This window comes from Eublepharis macularius, chromosome 19 (genome assembly GCF_028583425.1).
Source record: "Eublepharis macularius isolate TG4126 chromosome 19, MPM_Emac_v1.0, whole genome shotgun sequence".
Classification (NCBI taxonomy): Eukaryota; Metazoa; Chordata; class Lepidosauria; order Squamata; family Eublepharidae; genus Eublepharis; species Eublepharis macularius.
The window spans coordinates 3,823,092-3,841,293 of record NC_072808.1 but is presented as its reverse complement, the minus strand read 5'-3'; the positions used below and the strand labels follow the sequence as shown (position 1 = coordinate 3,841,293).

Genomic DNA, 18,202 nt, shown 5'->3' with positions numbered 1-18,202 from the left:
TGTGGATGTGCAGAAAGTCTCACAAGCTACAAGCAACGTTAAACATTTCAGGGGGGGGGGGATGTGTAGTAATGTGAAAGGGAACTGAATGGGATTTCTACTGGCCAGGACTGCAGTATCCTAAACAGCTCTCCCCCCTGCCCCACACACGTCTAACAGAAGTGAAATGGCAAAAAACATCTAGAAGCGTACTTAAAGTTACATGAATGTCATAAAAATCCAGGTTCAAATGACCTCTTTTCAGAAGACAGCCAGTAGACGGCAGCAAAAGGACAGCAGATGCCAAATGTGTTCGCCCTGCAACTCGCTCTATGCAGGGCTGCCCTTGAGCCTGACCCAGAGATTGCAGCTGGTACAAAATGCAGCGGCGCGTGTTACTGTGAGAGTGCCAAATGGGGCACATATAACAATGATATTACGCGAGCTGCATTGGTTGCCAGTGGAGTACCGGATCAGATTCAAGGTTCTGGTATTGACCTATAAGGCCCCATGCGGACTGGGACCAGTGTATCTACAGGACCGTCTCTCCCCATATATTCCCCGGAGAACACTCCAATCAGGGGACAAGCAACTGTTGGTGGTCCCTGGCCCCAAGGAGGCCTGCATAGCCTCAACCAGAGCCACGGCCTTCTTGGTCCTGGCTCCTACCTGGTGGAACGCGCTGTCTGCTGAGACCAGGGCCCGGCAAGACCTACTATCTTTTTGCCGGGCCTGTAAGACAGAGCTGTTCTGCCAGGCACATGGCTGAGGTCTGGGCCTCCGCTGGCCTGAAACAAGGGAGGTATAAAATCTAACCCTCCCTGCGAAGGCTGTCCGCCATCCCGTTTTAATTTGTAAGGCTGACTGCTGTATAATTAGAAATATGTTTTTATTTTAATGATGTTTTTAAAATGTTTTACGGAGATGGAATTTGACTGTATTTTAATGGGTTGTGATCCACCCTGAGCCCGCTTGCGGGAAGGACAGAATAGAAATGTGAAATAAACAAACAAACAAACAAACAACTTCGGCACACTGCTGTTTGTATTCCACCACAATCCCAGCAGAACACAGTCTGAAAGGACACTTGGATAATGGGGAGGGATTCCTTTCTTGCTCTGAAGACAGAGGAAATAAGGCCATATTCCTCATCACCGAGCATGCTCGTCTCAGAGGCGCTGGCAGTGTGGGAGTTAACAGCTGCTAAGGGGGATCATGTTCCTCCAGCCCCCACCTTGCAAGCTCAGTCTCTCTCTCTCTCTCTCTCTCACACACACACACACACACACACACACACACACACACACACACACACACGAGCACACCCTTCAATAGCCAGGACAGACACACAGACAATGTAGCATAGTTCAGGCCAAAGCCTAGCGGTTTCCCCACTGACCTGGCATTTAATTCCAGCCTGGCTGCAGGCACAGGCCTCAGGATCACAGTACAGTCGGCAGTCACAGCCGCATTCCTCCCGCGAGAGGCGGATGGCACGGAGCTCTTGTTTTTCCTCAGCATCAATGCGGTGGACACCGGAGGCCCGGAGCAGGGCACGGCGCCGCTTGGTAGGCAGAGGCTGCAAGAAGAAGTAGTCGTCCACCTCCACGTTCTCTACATCGATGTCATCATCAGAGACATCTTCGAGAGTCAAGCCATCCGCCTCCTCTGACTCGACTGTGCCGTTCTTCGTCAGCTGCGAGGGGGAGCAGGGGAGAAGAGAGAAAGTCACTCAGAGGCACACTTAATCTTGAAATCTTGCAATAGCGTGCAGCTTTCCAGTCTGTGAAAGACAAGATTTCCCTTGGGTTGAAATCTGCAGCGATAAAGGATCCATCCTTTTCCCTCCATTAAAAATCGCAGGGCTTGCAAGGCCACAGAGCATGCCTTATGCAGCGATGCACAGTGTCTCATTTCAAACTAGGCTGCTACCTGGTGCTTGCCAGATGGGTGTCACATGGCATCAACTAAACACTGGTGGCTGCTTTGCAAGAGTACCAGCCTACTTCAAATGAGATGCCGTGGTACTGCCACATCCCACACGCAAATGGTTCTGTGTCACCAGTCTCAGATTTAAAAGCAGCTCCTAGTATCCAGGCAGCTTGCCAGAACTGCATAGGAATTCAACACATCTGTGTGTTTGCTGTGCAAGAGCAACATCTGGTACCTGGCACAGAATTCGACATCCTGAGAACTCTGGCTTTCTTTTCAACACACACACACCTCTCCTAGCATTTACACACTGTGTAAGGAAGTTTAAAAATATGTGGGCATGGCCTGGTGAAGCCGTGTTAGGTGTTCAAGCAGCTACTTCCCTGCGCAGTCTTAATTGTCTTCTGACACCGCAACCATTTGCTAGCTTTTTCAACCCACCTATCCCCCAACCTCCCACCCCAACCAATACCTTAAGACAGGACACAAATGGTGGAACAAACCCTCCCCTGAAAGAAAGGGATTATTCCTTCTTGTGGCTTTTATACGCTGCTCTCCAGCCGTACCCAATACCTGCCCTGCTGGAGAATAGGCCTTTACCCCAGGACAGGTATATATTTTGCTTTTTTCCCTTCCTCTTGCTGCCATGGACCCGGTTTCCAGCTCTAGCAGTTTTTCCACATAATGCTGTGTCTCCTGAAACATCACAATTTACAAAAGCCCAGCTCAGAGAAGATGCTACGTTCCATTTCCACATTCGCCTGAAGCGGAGGGTGTCTTTTGAAACCACAGACTGCAAGATACATCTGCACAATCTCAGCAAGCTGACTCCCGGCTTTGCCAAAACCCAGATCTACATTTCTGCTAAATCTGCTTCCCCGAGCCAGGCTAAAGAGCCTTCCTCAGCAGAGCAACACACACACAACCCACGTAAGGGAAGTGATATCACCTTCAACCTTAGGGCCACTTCATGTGGCAGCAAACGCAGTTTGTCACCAAAGACAGAGAGGCAGAGCAGGAGCCAGTTCTAGCTTCTACCTGAATGACATGGACACTTGTTCGTTGCATCCGTGCAGTACGTTTATTTTTTTAAAAAGCTTCTTGTGAGAAACAGCTCTTGGACCAAAGCGCTTTCTCCTCAAAGCACACAACGCAACAAGAAGTGGATAATTCTTGTGTTTGGGGTGATGGCTTGTGAGTATGGATCTGCCTTGATATTACTTACCTAGTGCCATCAATGTACATAACCAAATAAGAGATGTGTCTGCCCAGAGGAGTTTACACTACGTGAGAAGCAGAAGGAGCCCTGATGAATGAACTATAAACTAACAAGCAGTTGCATGCATTCTCCGAGGAAGGATAAAAAGCCTGCTTGGCTGCCATTACGCCACGAGATTACAGAATTTATTGCGGTCCTCAGAATGGACAGGTTTTCTTTTCAAAATTCTGGGCTCCGGAGCTGATTCGCTCTCTTTCTTACAAGCACAGCACGAGTGATGTTCCATATCCTTGCCCTTTTATCTGTAACAAGAAGGTTCCACATTTTCCTAAGAACATTTGTAGCTGGAATGTGCTTAATCTATGAAACTTGCTATAACGGCACACACTGCAGAAATTAAACGTCGTAGCATTCCAAAGAAAACAAGCAAAAAGAAGAACAGTCGTGCCATTTTTTTTTATTGTCAATAGCGTTAGCAAATCCATCCAAATCTCCACCTTTCAGAAACAGCCAAAGTGCTCTAAAAGGTATAGTTTCCATACACAGGAATGGTTTTTAAGAAGGGACTAATAAAACCCTGAGGTCTGAGCATCTGTTCCCAAGTAAGATGTGCAGACATTTAACTAATAACACAGCACTGAGAGCCTCATAAGCCACAACAGACAATTCTGCTATGAAGTCCCACAAGTGTGTTCTCGCTGTCTGCCGAGAGAAAGAGAACGCTGCATTTTCTCTAAACCCTCAAATCTGTATACGTTCTGACAACCAACAGAAGCGCTTAAGGCAAAGTGATCTGGCAGCACAAACAAAGCAAGGGGAAGCTATTTCATCATACTATTAACAAGATTACATAAGGACCAGTTCCTTGGGGAGATGATGCAACAATAGCTCATTTCAAGGGTGACTGAGGCCAGAACAACAATACCTGCTTGGCCCCCTTCACCTTCAATCCGAGGCTGGCTGTTCAAATGGAACGTAGCAACAGCCAGAGTGTGATGCAGAGGTCGCACTATGGGGCTTGGACTTGGGGGGAAACACTTTGCAGAAGGGGTTTCTCACTGGCTGCCTGGTGTGCAAGCTGCTATTTTACAGGGTGTGACTCAGACCTTATTTGGAGCTCCTTGGAGGAAGTGGGGGGGGGGAGAATATCAGTGTAACAAATTGTGGAGATGATGAACATTTCCACTCTACTGGACATTTGGAAAGCATAACATTCTTTCCACTCACAGACCGGGAAAGCTACCCTCCAGGACATGAAGGCTGCATTATCCCTCCTGCACCAAGAAACGAGAACGCCACTTGCTAAAGCTCATTTTGCTTCCAAGGCAGAGTTCTGAAGATGTTCGTTCTTTTGCAGTAAGCTGAATAAAAAAGGCGTGGAGGATAGGAACATTTAGGTCAGGTGACCAAGAAGGGGAAGGGGATGGATACTGAAGCCGGGAAAAAGTAATATGAAAGATGAGTGGATTCACCTGGCCAGTTGCCAGCCTCGCGCTTCTAGGAAACCATTTGCCCGACAGCTCCCTCTTCATGATTCCGGCCTTTGCCAGAAGTGGATTGCACATTTTCAGGCATTCCTCCACCCCCCCACCACCAACCCCAGATTTTTAAGGGAAACTGAAACCTTTGGAATGATAAACTCTATGTCAAACTCATAGGGACAAATGATACAAATAGTGTAATCCTCTTATACGCACCCCAAACTTTAGGAACTCCATTCTGGCACCAGGGGCTTTAGTTTTCATCTTTCAGTATCTGCTTCTACTTTGGGGGAATTTTCTACTTTATATGGTCATAGATCTTGTTAGATTGGTCATATTTTATATGGTCATAGAACTTGTTAGATTTTTAATACTTCACAGATTATATATTAAAAGACATTTTCCTATTTTAACTCTAATTCTAGTGTGTTTTTTCTAGGGTTTTTTGGGGGTTTTTTTTGCAGAGAAGCTTTCCACTATGTGGCCCTCTCCTGTATCCCCTAAAGCAGTCCAGGTCCAGACAGAGGTTTAGCAACTTATCTGCTGCTGGTGAGAACTAGGCCACAGAGAAGGGATCAGTTAGACTGAAAGATGGGCATGTGTCTCCTGCTAAGCCGGTTGTCATAGCAGCAAGAGACTGAGGAAGGCCTGATTGGAAATTCTAGGTTTGTAGACAGAAGCAGCCAGTCTGGTAAGGGAAACCCAGTTGCTAGGCAACCCATGGGACACACAGGCCAGACGGCCAGGAGGCATGATACCAGAGAAGGCTGAGAAGGCTGGAGCACGAAGCTCACTTCTAGGGAAGGGCAGCAGGCGAAGGCCCAGAATCTTTCGCTGTTTTCGCTGAAAACAGAAGACCTGCACAAAAGCTGGTGCCGGATCATAAAAGGACACCTGGACAGAGCCACCGGTCGATCAATTCCTCGCAGCGCTGCTGTAAGGACGCTGATGCAAAAAACGGAACGTTTCTGGGGAAGCCCTTGTCTCACGCAGCAACTGAAACCATACTAGAATAGCAGGGGTCCTCCACCATCTTCAGTGGGAAAGCTCTTGCCCACCGCAGGCTCGTTCACCCTGAGAAAGAATTCTCAAAGGTCCCACAGTCTTGTTTTTGCAGAAAGCAAGGCTGCCTAATTGTCTACTGCCACTTGTGACGGGCAGTGTGTTTTTCCAAACATCCACCTCCAGTACTATGATATGAGGTACGGACTAGTACAGACTAGCAGAAGCAGGAGGGGGGAAATGCAAAATAACCAAGTATCCCAAGTTTGACATAGATGTGGGTCCAGTAGCACCTTAAAGACCAGCTAGATTTCCAGGGCACGTGCTTTCGGAAGCCAGAGCTCCCTTCATCAGATATGTACATGAAACTAAGGTTGACGTAGTTTTCATTATTGGAGTGCATCTATAGCATAATACGAGCAGTTAAACTTGCCATGTCCCCACCTAGGGCAGGCAATGTCCCAGTGACTGTAGCCTTTGCCAGCTGATCATTCGCAATCACTGGAAGAAGGCGGGCTGCCCAGAGATTGCCCACCATTGGCAGGAAGCTGGAATAATGTCTGGGGGAATGGGTGCGAATGTCTCTGTGTCATCAGCTGATGTGAGATCAATTCCGGCGCGATCTGGAAGCGACACCCTTGCACCAGGACAGCTTCTTTAAGGAACCAAGTCAAAGCATAGCAAAACACGGTCTTTGGGGCCGGTTCTTTAGGACGTGATACTGTCACTTCTCAGTTGCACTGGAAGCGATATCATCAGCAAGCGCTGAGAAGTTGTGTGCAAAAAGGTAAGCAAATAATGCCCTCTAGCAGCTGATTGCCGGGAATGGGGGGGGGGACACCCAGCATATGCACAAAGGGGAAATAAAGGTCATGTATGTCTTACATAGTCTTACCCAAAGCACTTGGGAAGGAGGATCAGGGAAATAAGAGCAAGCGTAGTTTCTAAGGAAGCATCTAACTGAATGGAATGGTAAATTTTGGATTTGATTGTGAACTGAGATATTTTAAAGATGTCTATAATCCCAGAATTTTAAATCTGTGCTTGTAAGTATGTTTTAACTTGTAAAGGCCAATGGCCACAGATAATAAAATGTCTACCTGTGTACCTACCAATCATAGATCCGGAGGAGCTAGCTCTGCTAGTCTGTAGTTGCAAAATAGTACAGAGTCCAGAAGCGCCTTTAAGACTAACCCACTTTATTGTAGCATAAGTGTTCGAGAATCCCAGCTCTCTTCGTCAGATGATGCATTTGATGAAGAAAGCTGTGGTTCTCAAAAGCTTATGGTACAATAAAGCTGGTTAGTCTTAAAGCTGCTACTGAACTCTTTACTATTTTGCTACCTACCAGTGACTACCATGAATGCAACAGATTGGTATAACAGGCATGCAAAATTTCCTCTGGCTGCTACGTGATATGGCTTGTGTACGTGCAAAGCACACATGGAGCTATATCCAAAAGGGACTATAGAGCTCTGAGAGAATGACGGAGGTGGCCAGGCTTTTACGTCCATTTAAAACAGTACCTTCATTTTCTTGGCGTGTAACTTCTCCTCCTTCAGGTGCTCTCGGAGGATTTCCCGATGATTCACTTCCTGTTCCTGGGCAAACTCACCAAGGGTGTACCTGCGGACAGAGTTGTGGCGCTGGGCCATGCCCAGGGAGCTGCCGCCTTGGCTGGGTACACTGGTGAATCCCTGACGCCGTGCAAAATAGTACACTGTCACCTGGTCGAAGCGCACGTTCTTCCTGCGCAATTGTTTCTGCCTTTTCAAGATGGAGGTTGCTGACATGCACAAAAAAAAAAAGGAAGAATATTAGATAGTACTGGAAGGAAGAAAAAGCACTAACCAAGCAGAATATCCTCACCATTCCCATGTGAACTCTCCTCTCTCCTGCATGCCTGAAGATGTTCAGGGCCACAACTGCACTGAGCTTTCATCTGCCACAGAACCCGTTGACAACGCATGAAAGGTATTGGATGATCTCCTACCCCACCAAGCAGCTGGACAAAGTATGAGAAAATCAGCAGCGAAAGGCAAACTAAATTTCAGGGATGTTCGCACAAGATTTCGAGAAATCACAGGGCTTCACAGGCCAGTTTGGCTAGGGATCTTGGAGGTGTTTTGCCATCTTCTGGGCATGAAGTAGGGGTCACTGGGGCAGCTGTGGGGGGGGGGGTAGTTGTGAATTTCCGGCATTGTGCAGGGGGTTGGACGAGATGACCCTAGAGGTCTTTTCCAACCCTATGATTCTATTTCACTTATCTACTACAACAGGAAAAAAGGAGCATATTTCAAGCAGTATGTTGTCAGGTAAGCGATTTAAAAATGCTCTACAGAAAAATCAGATGGCGCTGGGCTGGTGTGGCGTAGTGGTGTGAGTGTCAGACAACGATCTAGGAAGCCCAGGCTCGAATTCCCACTCTGCTAGGGATGCTCGCTGGGTGACCTTGGGCCAGCTACATATTTCCAGCATAACCTAATTTACAGGGCTGTTCCGTGGATAAAATGGAGAAGATGAGAATGATGTTGGCCGCTTGGGTCTCCAGTGGTAGGAATGGTGGGAAACACATGAAGTAAATTTCTTTATTCAGTCAAGTACTCTCCCCGCAGTATAATCCACATGGGTACCAGTTTCCAGTTCTTGCCCCAGACAAGCTTCCCACATCACTCTTTAAACTCCAGCTGAACCTAAGCAACAGTGATACTAAGAAAATGTACGCAAACCTATTTGAATAGTGGAAATGACAGATGAATGTTAAATACGTATTAGCATAGAATTTCAAACATATACCACTACCAGCCTGTTAGATGGGTGAACTCAAAAGACCTAACTCAGTCCAGAGGTTATCAATCTACATTTATTGCTATATTTGAGGGGAGAAAACAGGAAAAAAATAGTCAAGGTTTTTGCCGATCCTGCTAAATCTGGCTTTCCCAAATCAAATAAGAGAATCCCAGATCTGCGTAAATGTGGGAAATGGGGCTTCAGCCTCTGGCTGGCTCCTTCCTGGGCTTCTCATTCTTTTTTTTCCAAAAGGGGAGGGGGAGAGAGGCAGGGAGGGGGGAGTGAGTGGCCAATCCCCGCAGGCGCTCTCCTTGTCTGCCTGGCTTCTGTGAGTGACACCGGTTCAGTTAGACTAAGTTGCAAGAGCGTCCCTTGCTTCAGTTTGGTTTGGGTGGAATTCTCTGTTTTGACATGACTGGTTTGATGTTGGCCCCCTTGGTTGACTTTGGTTCTGGGGGAATTCCGTCCATTCCCTTGCGTCAGTTTGGTTCTGTTGGGCTTCCTCTTGTATTTGGGAGCGGGCCTTTGGCTGCTGGCAGACCTGCCCCTGTGTGTTTCCGCCCGAGAGCCTGCTTGGAAAGGTTTTCCCCCACGGGAATAATGGAGAGCAGTTGGGAACACCCTCAGGGTCCAATTTTGTGAAATGGGGGGGGGCTGCTTTAGAGAACAATCAGGAGTAGGTTCCTTGCAATTTTGGTGGAATTTGCTTGGAAAATGCCCCCTAGATATCCCACAGGTACTTTCCCCACAGGGAATAATGGCTAAATAAATTTGGAATTCTCTGATCTGTCTTAACTGGATCAGACGATCTCCCCCAGATTTTCAGGAATCCTGGATTTTTTGGAATTTCTGAAACCCAGATCCAGATTTCCTTTCCTTTTTTTTTTTTTGGTGTACACCCCTAGTTGAAAATTATGCAAAACGCTCTGATCACTGTCGTTACAGAGTTATTTATTATGATTTATTTATTTTTGACTTTTATTCCGCCCTCCCCACATTTCCAGCGGGCTTCATTCTGCAAGAGGGATGCCATTAAGATCTAGTTTGAAGGAGGACATATGAATGATGCTGCCCTTGAGAAGAGGGTCTTCTAGGCTGCTTTTCTTGCCCGGAACCAGCTGCTCTGAACTCCGGAAGCCACTGCTGCCAGCTTCACTTTAAAACGCTCATCGCAGTGGTATGCCATTCAATTTAGTTCAACGCTGGAAAAGTGCTGAGTTGGACCTGCAACTATCTGCTGTTAAATGAGACAGGAAAGCCTACTGCAAATACAGCCCCAAAGTTTCACACTGATATTCCCAACAGAGTATCGCACGTTTCAAAGGTCCCTGTGACCGAGCCACTTACGTATGAAGCCGGTAGAGCTGGGAGGGTTGACACTGTCGCAGCTGTCCGCGCTGTCGCTGTTGGAGATTTCATCGTCAGAGTTGGAGATGGGCGAACCCACATCCACATCATCAAACTTCCTCTTGAGGCTGGCGCTTGCGATGGCATCCATTGGTCTCTGGCTCGCATGGAGAGCCAAAGAGCAGAAAGGGGACTAGTGTCAACGGAAGATCTTCAGCCCCAGGCTTATCAATGGGATTTACCAGGTACCTAATAATGGACGGTAAAGTGGAGGAGAGGGGAGAAAGAGAGGAAAGAAGGAATAAAAAATAGCCACCCTTGAGAACAACGCAGCCTGCTGACTCACTCTAGGATCATGCGCCTTAAGTCTTGCTGTTGCCCGCCACTTTCTTAGCGTGGACTTGAAGTGCAATCTTGGCCATGCTGAATTCCCAAGTCTGCTTCACAAGCAGAGCCCTCTTCCAATTCACCCGTCCACCCACAAAGCAGCAAATGCTCTGGAAAGCCAAATTAACTAGGAGACTCCAACTGGTGCAAACTGCTGCGGCTCGACTGTTAGCAGGAGCGAGCAGGAGCATGAACATCACCCCCATCCTGCAGTCTCACTCCACTGGCTACCTATCAGCTACCGTGTTCAGTTCAAGGCATTGGTTATCACATGCAAAGCTCTTCATGGCCTTGGTCCAGCATACCTACAGGCCCGCCTCCCTCCCGATGCTCCTCCACGGCAGCTTCAGTCATCTGAACAGGGTCTCCTGCAGGTGCCACCCTGCACACGGGCGGAATCAATAGCAGCCGGTAGACAGGCTCTCTCTGTGGTGGCCCCCACTCTCTGGAACAGCCTGCCAGAGGTCAGGAGAGCCCCCACTCTCCCGGCTTTCCACAAATGATGCAAAACCAAATTATTCAAAAAGGCTTTTGTATTGTAGGGAGAGGCTCTCAGATGCTTTGCTAAAGAGTTAAGGACCAGAGACTTCAACGTGCTACCTGTCGTCTTCAATATGTGCTCCTATGAGCTACCTGTGCTTCATGTGGTCTGGCAGCCCTAGAATTGCTTCTGTTCTGTTTCAGCATTTCTGCGACTCTGTATTGGATCCTTGCTAATGCTCTGTCTTTGTACACTTGTGCTTATTTATTCTATGGCACTGTTTATGGAAATGTCCTTGAAACTGACTGTACTCATCTCACACCGCGTAATCTGCCTTGAGTCTCAGTGAGAAAGGTGGACTATAAATGACATAAATAAAAACAAATAAATAAAATAAACCAGGCATGGGGAAACAATCCTCAGTCTGCATGGCTTATACATAGCTACACACATGCCCACGCCCACACCCACACACACACGCAAGAGCGGCAGTGCAGATTTGGCACCGACTGCTGGCTCTTCTCCCTCCCCAACTGCGGTGCTTCTAGTTGAAGCTCCCCCCCCCTCTTGTAACAGGTCCTAAAAGATGGGTTTGAGAAACCCCCAGTTCTTCCCACAAACAGTACAGTCCTAAGCACACACTCTATTAAGTTGATGGCCTTATGAAGGGCGCTTAGGATTGCACACTAACGCCCACATTCGCACTCGCAGGCTTCGACCGTCAGGGGCCCACAGCATGCCCAGATACGGCCGTTTCCACTGACACCAACCACACACCTCTGGGCAAAGACGTGCAGCCAAGGGGGTGAACCCCAAGGCTCCTTTCCACTAAGTGAAGGGTTCTCTCTCAGCCTTAGGCTCCAACCCGCTGCATGCTATGGGCCAACCCACACAGGGATGTAGGGAGCGCGTGGTCAGATTCACTGCGGGTTTTCCCCAGTGACCCAAACCATTCTTTGCACTATCTGTCATTCTTTCATACAACACACTTAATGGTGGCTCTCAGTATTCATGCTGTAACAGCACATCCTGCTGAAGCGCAAGAAAACAATGAAATGTTGACGGTGAGAAAACATTGATACGCAGCTTAGAATTATGCCTCTAGGACCCCATGACTGCAAAGAGCTTCGTACTGCCAGCCAGTGAACTAGCAGTTCCTGAGAGTCTTAGACTGTTATTTACACAAGTTAACCTACGGGGGACAGAGGAAAACCCAAGGGACTCAAAAGCTCTCTCCAGACTTTACCCGCAGCAGCTCAGTCTATAAGCTCTAAAGGAATTTTGGAGAGCAGCCCTATCTTTGGCCTCCTAAATTTAACTGCGTACAGCCAAGGTTTATAAATCTCTATAACCGTAAGTGCACTCAGATCACAGTCCCTAACGCAGAACTTAAGATTTCCTTCCCTACCCATCACAAGACCTCTAGAAATACACACAGACACACAAGACACAGGGGCCATTTCTAGCAAACTGTTATAACCAATAACAAAAACAACAACATTCGATTTATATACCGCCCTTCAGGACAAGTTAACGCCCATTCGGAGCCGTTTACAAAATATGCTATTATTATCCCCACACAACAAACACCTTGTGAGGTAGGTGGGGCTGAGAGAGCTCTGAGAGAGCTGTGACTGACCCAAGGTCACCCAGCTGGCTTCAAGCGGAGGAATGGGGAACCAAACCCGGCTCTCCAGATTAGAGTCCCGCACTCTTAACCACCACACCAAACTGGCTCTACACCAATAAGCAAGGATGGGGGCAGACTGGGGAAAGGTCAGTCTGCATATACTCAAGTTCCCTTCAATAACCAGCATGCCTGATTCTCTGCCCCTAAAACACATCGCTCGGACGTTCTGCAACAGTGATACCCACTCAGTGGCTCAGGAGCCCCGTGTGTATCTTTGTCATGGAAGTTGTGGCTCTTCCAAGCACAGTTCCCCAATGCAGCACCTGCTCCATGTTCCGGAAAAGTGGACAAGGCCATTGGGGCTTGGGGGTGGCACATGGTTCCCACCTCAACACAACCACCACCAAAGGGACTGGTAAGCTGCAAGACTCCCTGAGCTGTGGGTTTCCTGCTAAGGATGCAAAATAAAGGGAGCTCTTTAGAAATTGGGGCGATGCCATCAATAACAACAGGCCCAAGATAAACAAGTTTTATTTTTCAAACACAACAAAATTTGCCTAGGAGGACCGTATCACGGTTGTGGTGATGAAGCGGTCCTGCATATGAGGCTGGATCAACTTACAAACCCAGAAAGCAGAACTCCTTGCGAGTTGAAAAGTTAGCACAGAGAGGGGTTTCTTCTCCTGTAGCACTAGAATTCAACCTGAAGGGGACTTGAACATAGGGTACCTTTCTAACATCCAGGTTGATATTGTGCTTGGAAAACGTGTAAGCGTGCACGCTATTTTTGTGTTGTTAAGTCTGACGTGCAAGCAAGCCCTTCCCTCACTCCAGATAGGCCTGGCTAAAGCACGAAAGTAATAGAGAGAGCATGACCTTACATGCTCAGAGGCATTCTGGTAATTTAAAAGGTTACGGATAGTTAATAGTGATATATTATGGTACAGTGTGTTTGGGGTGGAGCACAGGGCACACAGCCGTAACGTGGCTCTTTTGGTTGACAGTAATAGTGGATGGGCCTGTCCAGGGACAGCAGATTAACATTGTTCTACAAGTCCAACCCTTTGCTCCTTGTCTGAAAGGAGTAAGATAGGAAATGAGACAGCAGAAAAATTCAGGATAGCTGGTGGGGAATGCTAGATGCAAGCCCACCTCATTGTTTTGAGTGCTAAATTTTTCATTTTTTTTTCAGCTGTAAGCAGAATTCTAGACCCCCTTCCATGTAAACTGTTCTTTTATAAGAAACTGAAGATACCAGTTGTTTTCCTATTCGTGAACAAGTTTACATGCCAGACATGTGCGGTATGCATTCAGCTGACTCCGAGTGATTAAATCTGCTCTTGTCTTTTGTGCATCGAGCAGACCAGTACAACAAGAGTCATGCGCGTGGAAATTCCTCGAGTAGATGAAACAGGGATCCTGATTAAACCAGGTCTGCCTTCGGCAGAGTGGAAGCCAAAAGGGAGATTGCAGCAGTTTTACACCACAACCCACAAAGGAATATACTTGTTTATGCCACTTATTACAGAAGAGCTATTACACAGTATCTACAGCTTTTTAGTGTATGTTTGCCGCTGAATGTCATCTATAAAGGCATGCGTAACCTTTTGCGTCAGCTGGCATGGGTGTCAAATCAGGGCTGGCCTCAGATGTTTCGGAGGAAGAGGCAACAGAAAACCAGTATTAGAGGCTGAAGCAGGATAATCCTGCCAACCTAAGCAACTGGAGCATGCCAATCCCATCCAAATTAACTAGGAGACTCCAACTGGTGCAAAATGCTGCGGCACGACTGCTATAAGGAGCGAGCAGGAGCATGAACATCACCCCCATTCTGCAGTCACTCCATTGGCTACCTATCAGCTACCGTGCTCAGTTCAGGGTACAAAGCTCTTCCTGGCCTTGGCCCGGCATACCTACAGGACCCCCTCCCTCCCTATGCTCCTCCACGGCAGCTTCACTCATCTGAACAGGGTCTCCTGCAAGCACCACCCTGCACATGGGCGAAATCAAAAGCAGCCCATACACAGGCTTTCTCTGTGGTGGCCCCTACCCTGTGGAACAGCCTGCCTGAGGAGGTCAAGAGAGCCCCCCCCCAGCTTTCTGCAAACGATGCAAAACCAAATTATTCAAAAAGGCTTTTGTATTGTCGGGAGGGGCTCTCAGATGCTTCAATAATGAGTTAAGGACCAGAGACTTCACCACTATGTTGCCTAACGCACTACCTGTTGTCTTAAATATGCGCTCTTGTGAGCTACCTGTGCTTCATGTGGTCTAATGTCAACACTAGAATTGTTTATGTTCTATTTCAGCATTTATTGGATTCTTACTAATGCTGTGTCTTTGTAAACTTGTGTTCATTCTCCCTATGGCATTGTTTATGGAAATGTCCTTGAAACTGACTGTACTCATCTCACACCGTGTAATCTGCCTTGAGTCTCATTGAGAAAGGCGGACTATAAATGACATAAATAAAATAAATAAATAAAAGAGACACCGGTGCTGCTCTGTACTAGCGCATGCCCCTTGAAAAAGCTCTGCTCGGAGTGGTGGGATTCTTGCTGGATGCCGAGGTCTTTCCAATGTTTGGCCACCAGCTGTGCTACCCATAACTTAAACTTACATGCACAGAAATGCAAACTCATCAGATACTGGACGACTTCATCCCTTTTTCTCCCATTATTTCCCCCTTTAGGCCTTATCAATATCTTACAGGGTTAGGAGGCTTCTGAGATTATGTTCCATTTTTCCATTAAAAGGAAGGTGGTAAAAAAAAAGCCAGATGACTCCCACTTTAGCAGAAGAGTACACGCCCTTCAGGGGCCTTTAGACAGAAATCAGAGCTTCAGTGTCTTGTGAGCAAGCTCCCAATGGCTTACTGGAAAACGTTCAGCTTACAGCAAGAGTCCAGTAGCACCTCTAAGACTAACAAAATCTGTGGTAGGGGAGGAGCTTGTGTTAGCCACAGCTCACTTCTTCAGATACTGCTACTCTTGGTATCTGAAGAAGTGAGCTATGGCTGGTGAAAACTCTTACCCTACCACAAATTTGATCAGTCTTATTATGGGTGTTGCTGGATTCTTGCTCTTTTCTACTGCTATAGACAGATGAACACGGCCACCCATCTTGATTCAGCTTACAGAGAGAGAGAGGGGGGGAAAAGATGTGTGCAACAAGCCCTCCTTTTCACAGGGTAGACAGAGGCCAGACTTGTCTCCCCCATCCGAACTACTTCTCTGCAGTCAAAGAAAGGCGAGCGGCCAGGCCTCAGGGTGCCTCCTCTGCTAATAGCAGCTATCCCTGCGCTGGCCTATAGCACAAAGTCATCCAGACACAAACACTGCAACATAACTATTTTTCTTCTTCTGGGCAGGCCACGTGGGCGACAAATGTGGGCTGTACGACCTGGTTTAGCAAGAGGCCCTATTCTTAAAATACGCAGTACTGTCATTCATTTATCTGCAGACCGGCTGTTGCCAGAAAGCAGCGCTCCAGATAGAAGAGGGGACTGAAGTCCACATATTCCTTCACATCCTGGAGGTCAGCAACCACAGCCCAAACTGGAGTTATGTTAAAAGCCAGGGAGTCTTTCGAGCCGAACGGTACAGAAGGCAAAGCTGGGGATGTCGGAGGCCTCTATGGGCTGCTCCTGAAAGAGTACAGCTGTTAGCTGGGACTGATGCAGGTCCTCCCCTGGGAGTCTGGCTTCTGATTATCTGCTGAGATGGGGGCTGTTCAAAAGCCAGAAAAGGGGGGGGACATTAATTAGGATTTCTTGGTTCTGTCTTCTTGTAGAAAGCAAGTAGTGGAAACAAGATGTTCTTCCCCTCTGGAATACGGTTACAACTGAAATGGCCTTCTCGTACTACACCTGCCTCCACATCAATGTAGAAAGCATGCAAATGTTCAGGCAGTTTTGCCTCTAATATTTAGACTGGTTTAGGAATCCGTCTCTAGGAAAAATGAATGCACCACGCATTCCCCGCCCACTGAAAATTTCTGGTCTGCATCATCTTGAAAGGCTCGGGCTGGATAGCAACACGGAACATTAAAAGAGAGAGAGAGAGAAGTTCACGTAATACAACTGAACTCAGACAAAACCTTAAACCCTAAAGCTCTACCGAAGCTTATCTCCAGCCGCCCGAGTGCCAAAACTCAGCAGACACTTTCACACCACATCCAAAAAACGCCGGTGCAAAGGAGCCTCTGCTGTGCTGCCAGTTTTCTCTTCCTGTCTCCACTTTCATGCCGCAAAAGACATTCATTACGGAACAATGGCCTTTACTCCGCTGGGGGACAGAAGATTAGCGCCAGCCTCCGTTGGTGTTGTGCCTGACGGCTGGGAACAATGGGTCCTGGGCTTACAAGAGAGGAACAACTTTCTTAAAGCTTCCCCCTCCTCCCCCCCCCCCCCAGAAATGCAAATGCAAGCGGGTGGACAGCAGGCAAAAGGAACAGCCTTACGAAGGAGCCCCAACTGCCAAGACAAACGGGCACGCTGACGAGGAGCAAGGAAGGGATGCTCAAGGAGCTCCTACGGTTTCCGATACACCCTCTTACCAATTGCTGGTAAGCATCAACAGGCAAGTTCATAAACCTTCAAAGTAGCTAGGAAAATAGCCCCCCCAAGATAAAGGAGCACAGTGTCAAGCCTTCACCCTCAGGAGACGTGGCTTGGGTTTAAAGGAGGGTACCACTTCACCCCAAACCAGGAAGCCGCTACATCCCAAGTTTCTTTAACGAACGCCACATGCCAGGCACGCAGGATCTCACCTTCCCCAGAACGGGCCCACGTTCCTTCAAGCCCACCACCCACCCAGATCAACCCTGCCTGCTTCCCCTCCGCACTTGCCTGTTCCCTTCAACATCCTAGCAACCGTTCCCATAGCAACAAAGCCGAACAAATGGGCTTGAAAGAAACATGCCAGCCAGCTGTGGCAGACGGCGGCAAGAGGATCCTGGCTGCCGGGCGGCTGAGTTTCTTGGGAGGGGAAAAGAGTCCCGAGCTCTGGAAAAGCACCCATGTGTGGCATTCCCAGCCCCACACACACACCCAACTCCACTTCGGAATATTCAGCTTTTTAAATAATCGATAAAATAACCCCACCTGAAACTTCTCCCCCCCCCCACACCAAATATTTTTGCTGCCTTTTCCACTGAAGCACTCGACAACTCCCAAATCACCCACTGCAGCCTCGTTGCTCCCGCTTGTCTCTCAATTTGAAAGAGTTGCACATCTGACTTCTGGGCCACCCCGTTCCCTGGCCTGCTCAGTGCCTCTAGCACCACTCCAGCCCCTCTCACACACAATTTGCAATTCCTTTTCCAAATGTCTTCCCTCTTTCTATTGTAAGAAACAGGCGGGAAGTAAGATAGCAGTCCAGCTGGCACCTATGAGCTTCAAGGAAGCCGCTCAGATAGTTGAGTTTGCAGCCTGAAAATCAAGGGATATTTATTCTTTTTAAAAGTTCTATCAAATGTAGCTCTCTTTTCCATCCTTAGCCGGCAACCTCCTTTCAGTGAAACTCATTAAAACCTAGTTTGAAAACAATTTGGGACACAGAGGTAGATTTGTCCCCCCTGAGATATCCTGTTCATGATGGCACCGTGGGATTCGCTTTCAAAGCTTGGAGGAACCATTACGACGGTCTGGCCTAGTCTAAAACCTTGATGCTTTCCAATTCTCATTCATGTGGTCGATTAACGGGTCTCAAATTCCTGGTCTTGTAAAAAAAAAAAAACCCACCTTCTTGGTTTCATACATAGCCTGTGCATGCCCTTTCCTGGCAGCCTGTAAGGAGATGTGTGTTATTACAATTAGAATCCATGCTGCTGCTTCGGAGAAAGCCACAATTTGAAAATTTAGTGTATGAAGGCCTCGGGCTTTTGTCTTGGCTGTTTTCAGCAACACCACATTATGCTAGGTGGCTACAATTCCCCTTGCAAGAGATAAATTT

General features: G+C 47.7%; 1 protein-coding gene across 1 annotated transcript in view; it reads right to left on the bottom strand.

Annotated features, from left to right (window-relative positions):
• Positions 1-18,202, bottom strand: part of CSRNP2 (cysteine and serine rich nuclear protein 2) — a 42,881-nt gene that overhangs the window by 6,174 nt on the left and 18,505 nt on the right. Inside the window, exons 2-4 of the mRNA XM_055003925.1 lie at positions 9,751-9,999; positions 7,140-7,399; positions 1,379-1,675 (exon numbers count right to left, since the gene is read on the bottom strand). Of these exons, the coding sequence (XP_054859900.1) occupies positions 1,379-1,675; positions 7,140-7,399; positions 9,751-9,901 (708 nt within the window). The 5' untranslated portion in view covers positions 9,902-9,999. The remainder of the gene's footprint in view (positions 1-1,378; positions 1,676-7,139; positions 7,400-9,750; positions 10,000-18,202) is intronic.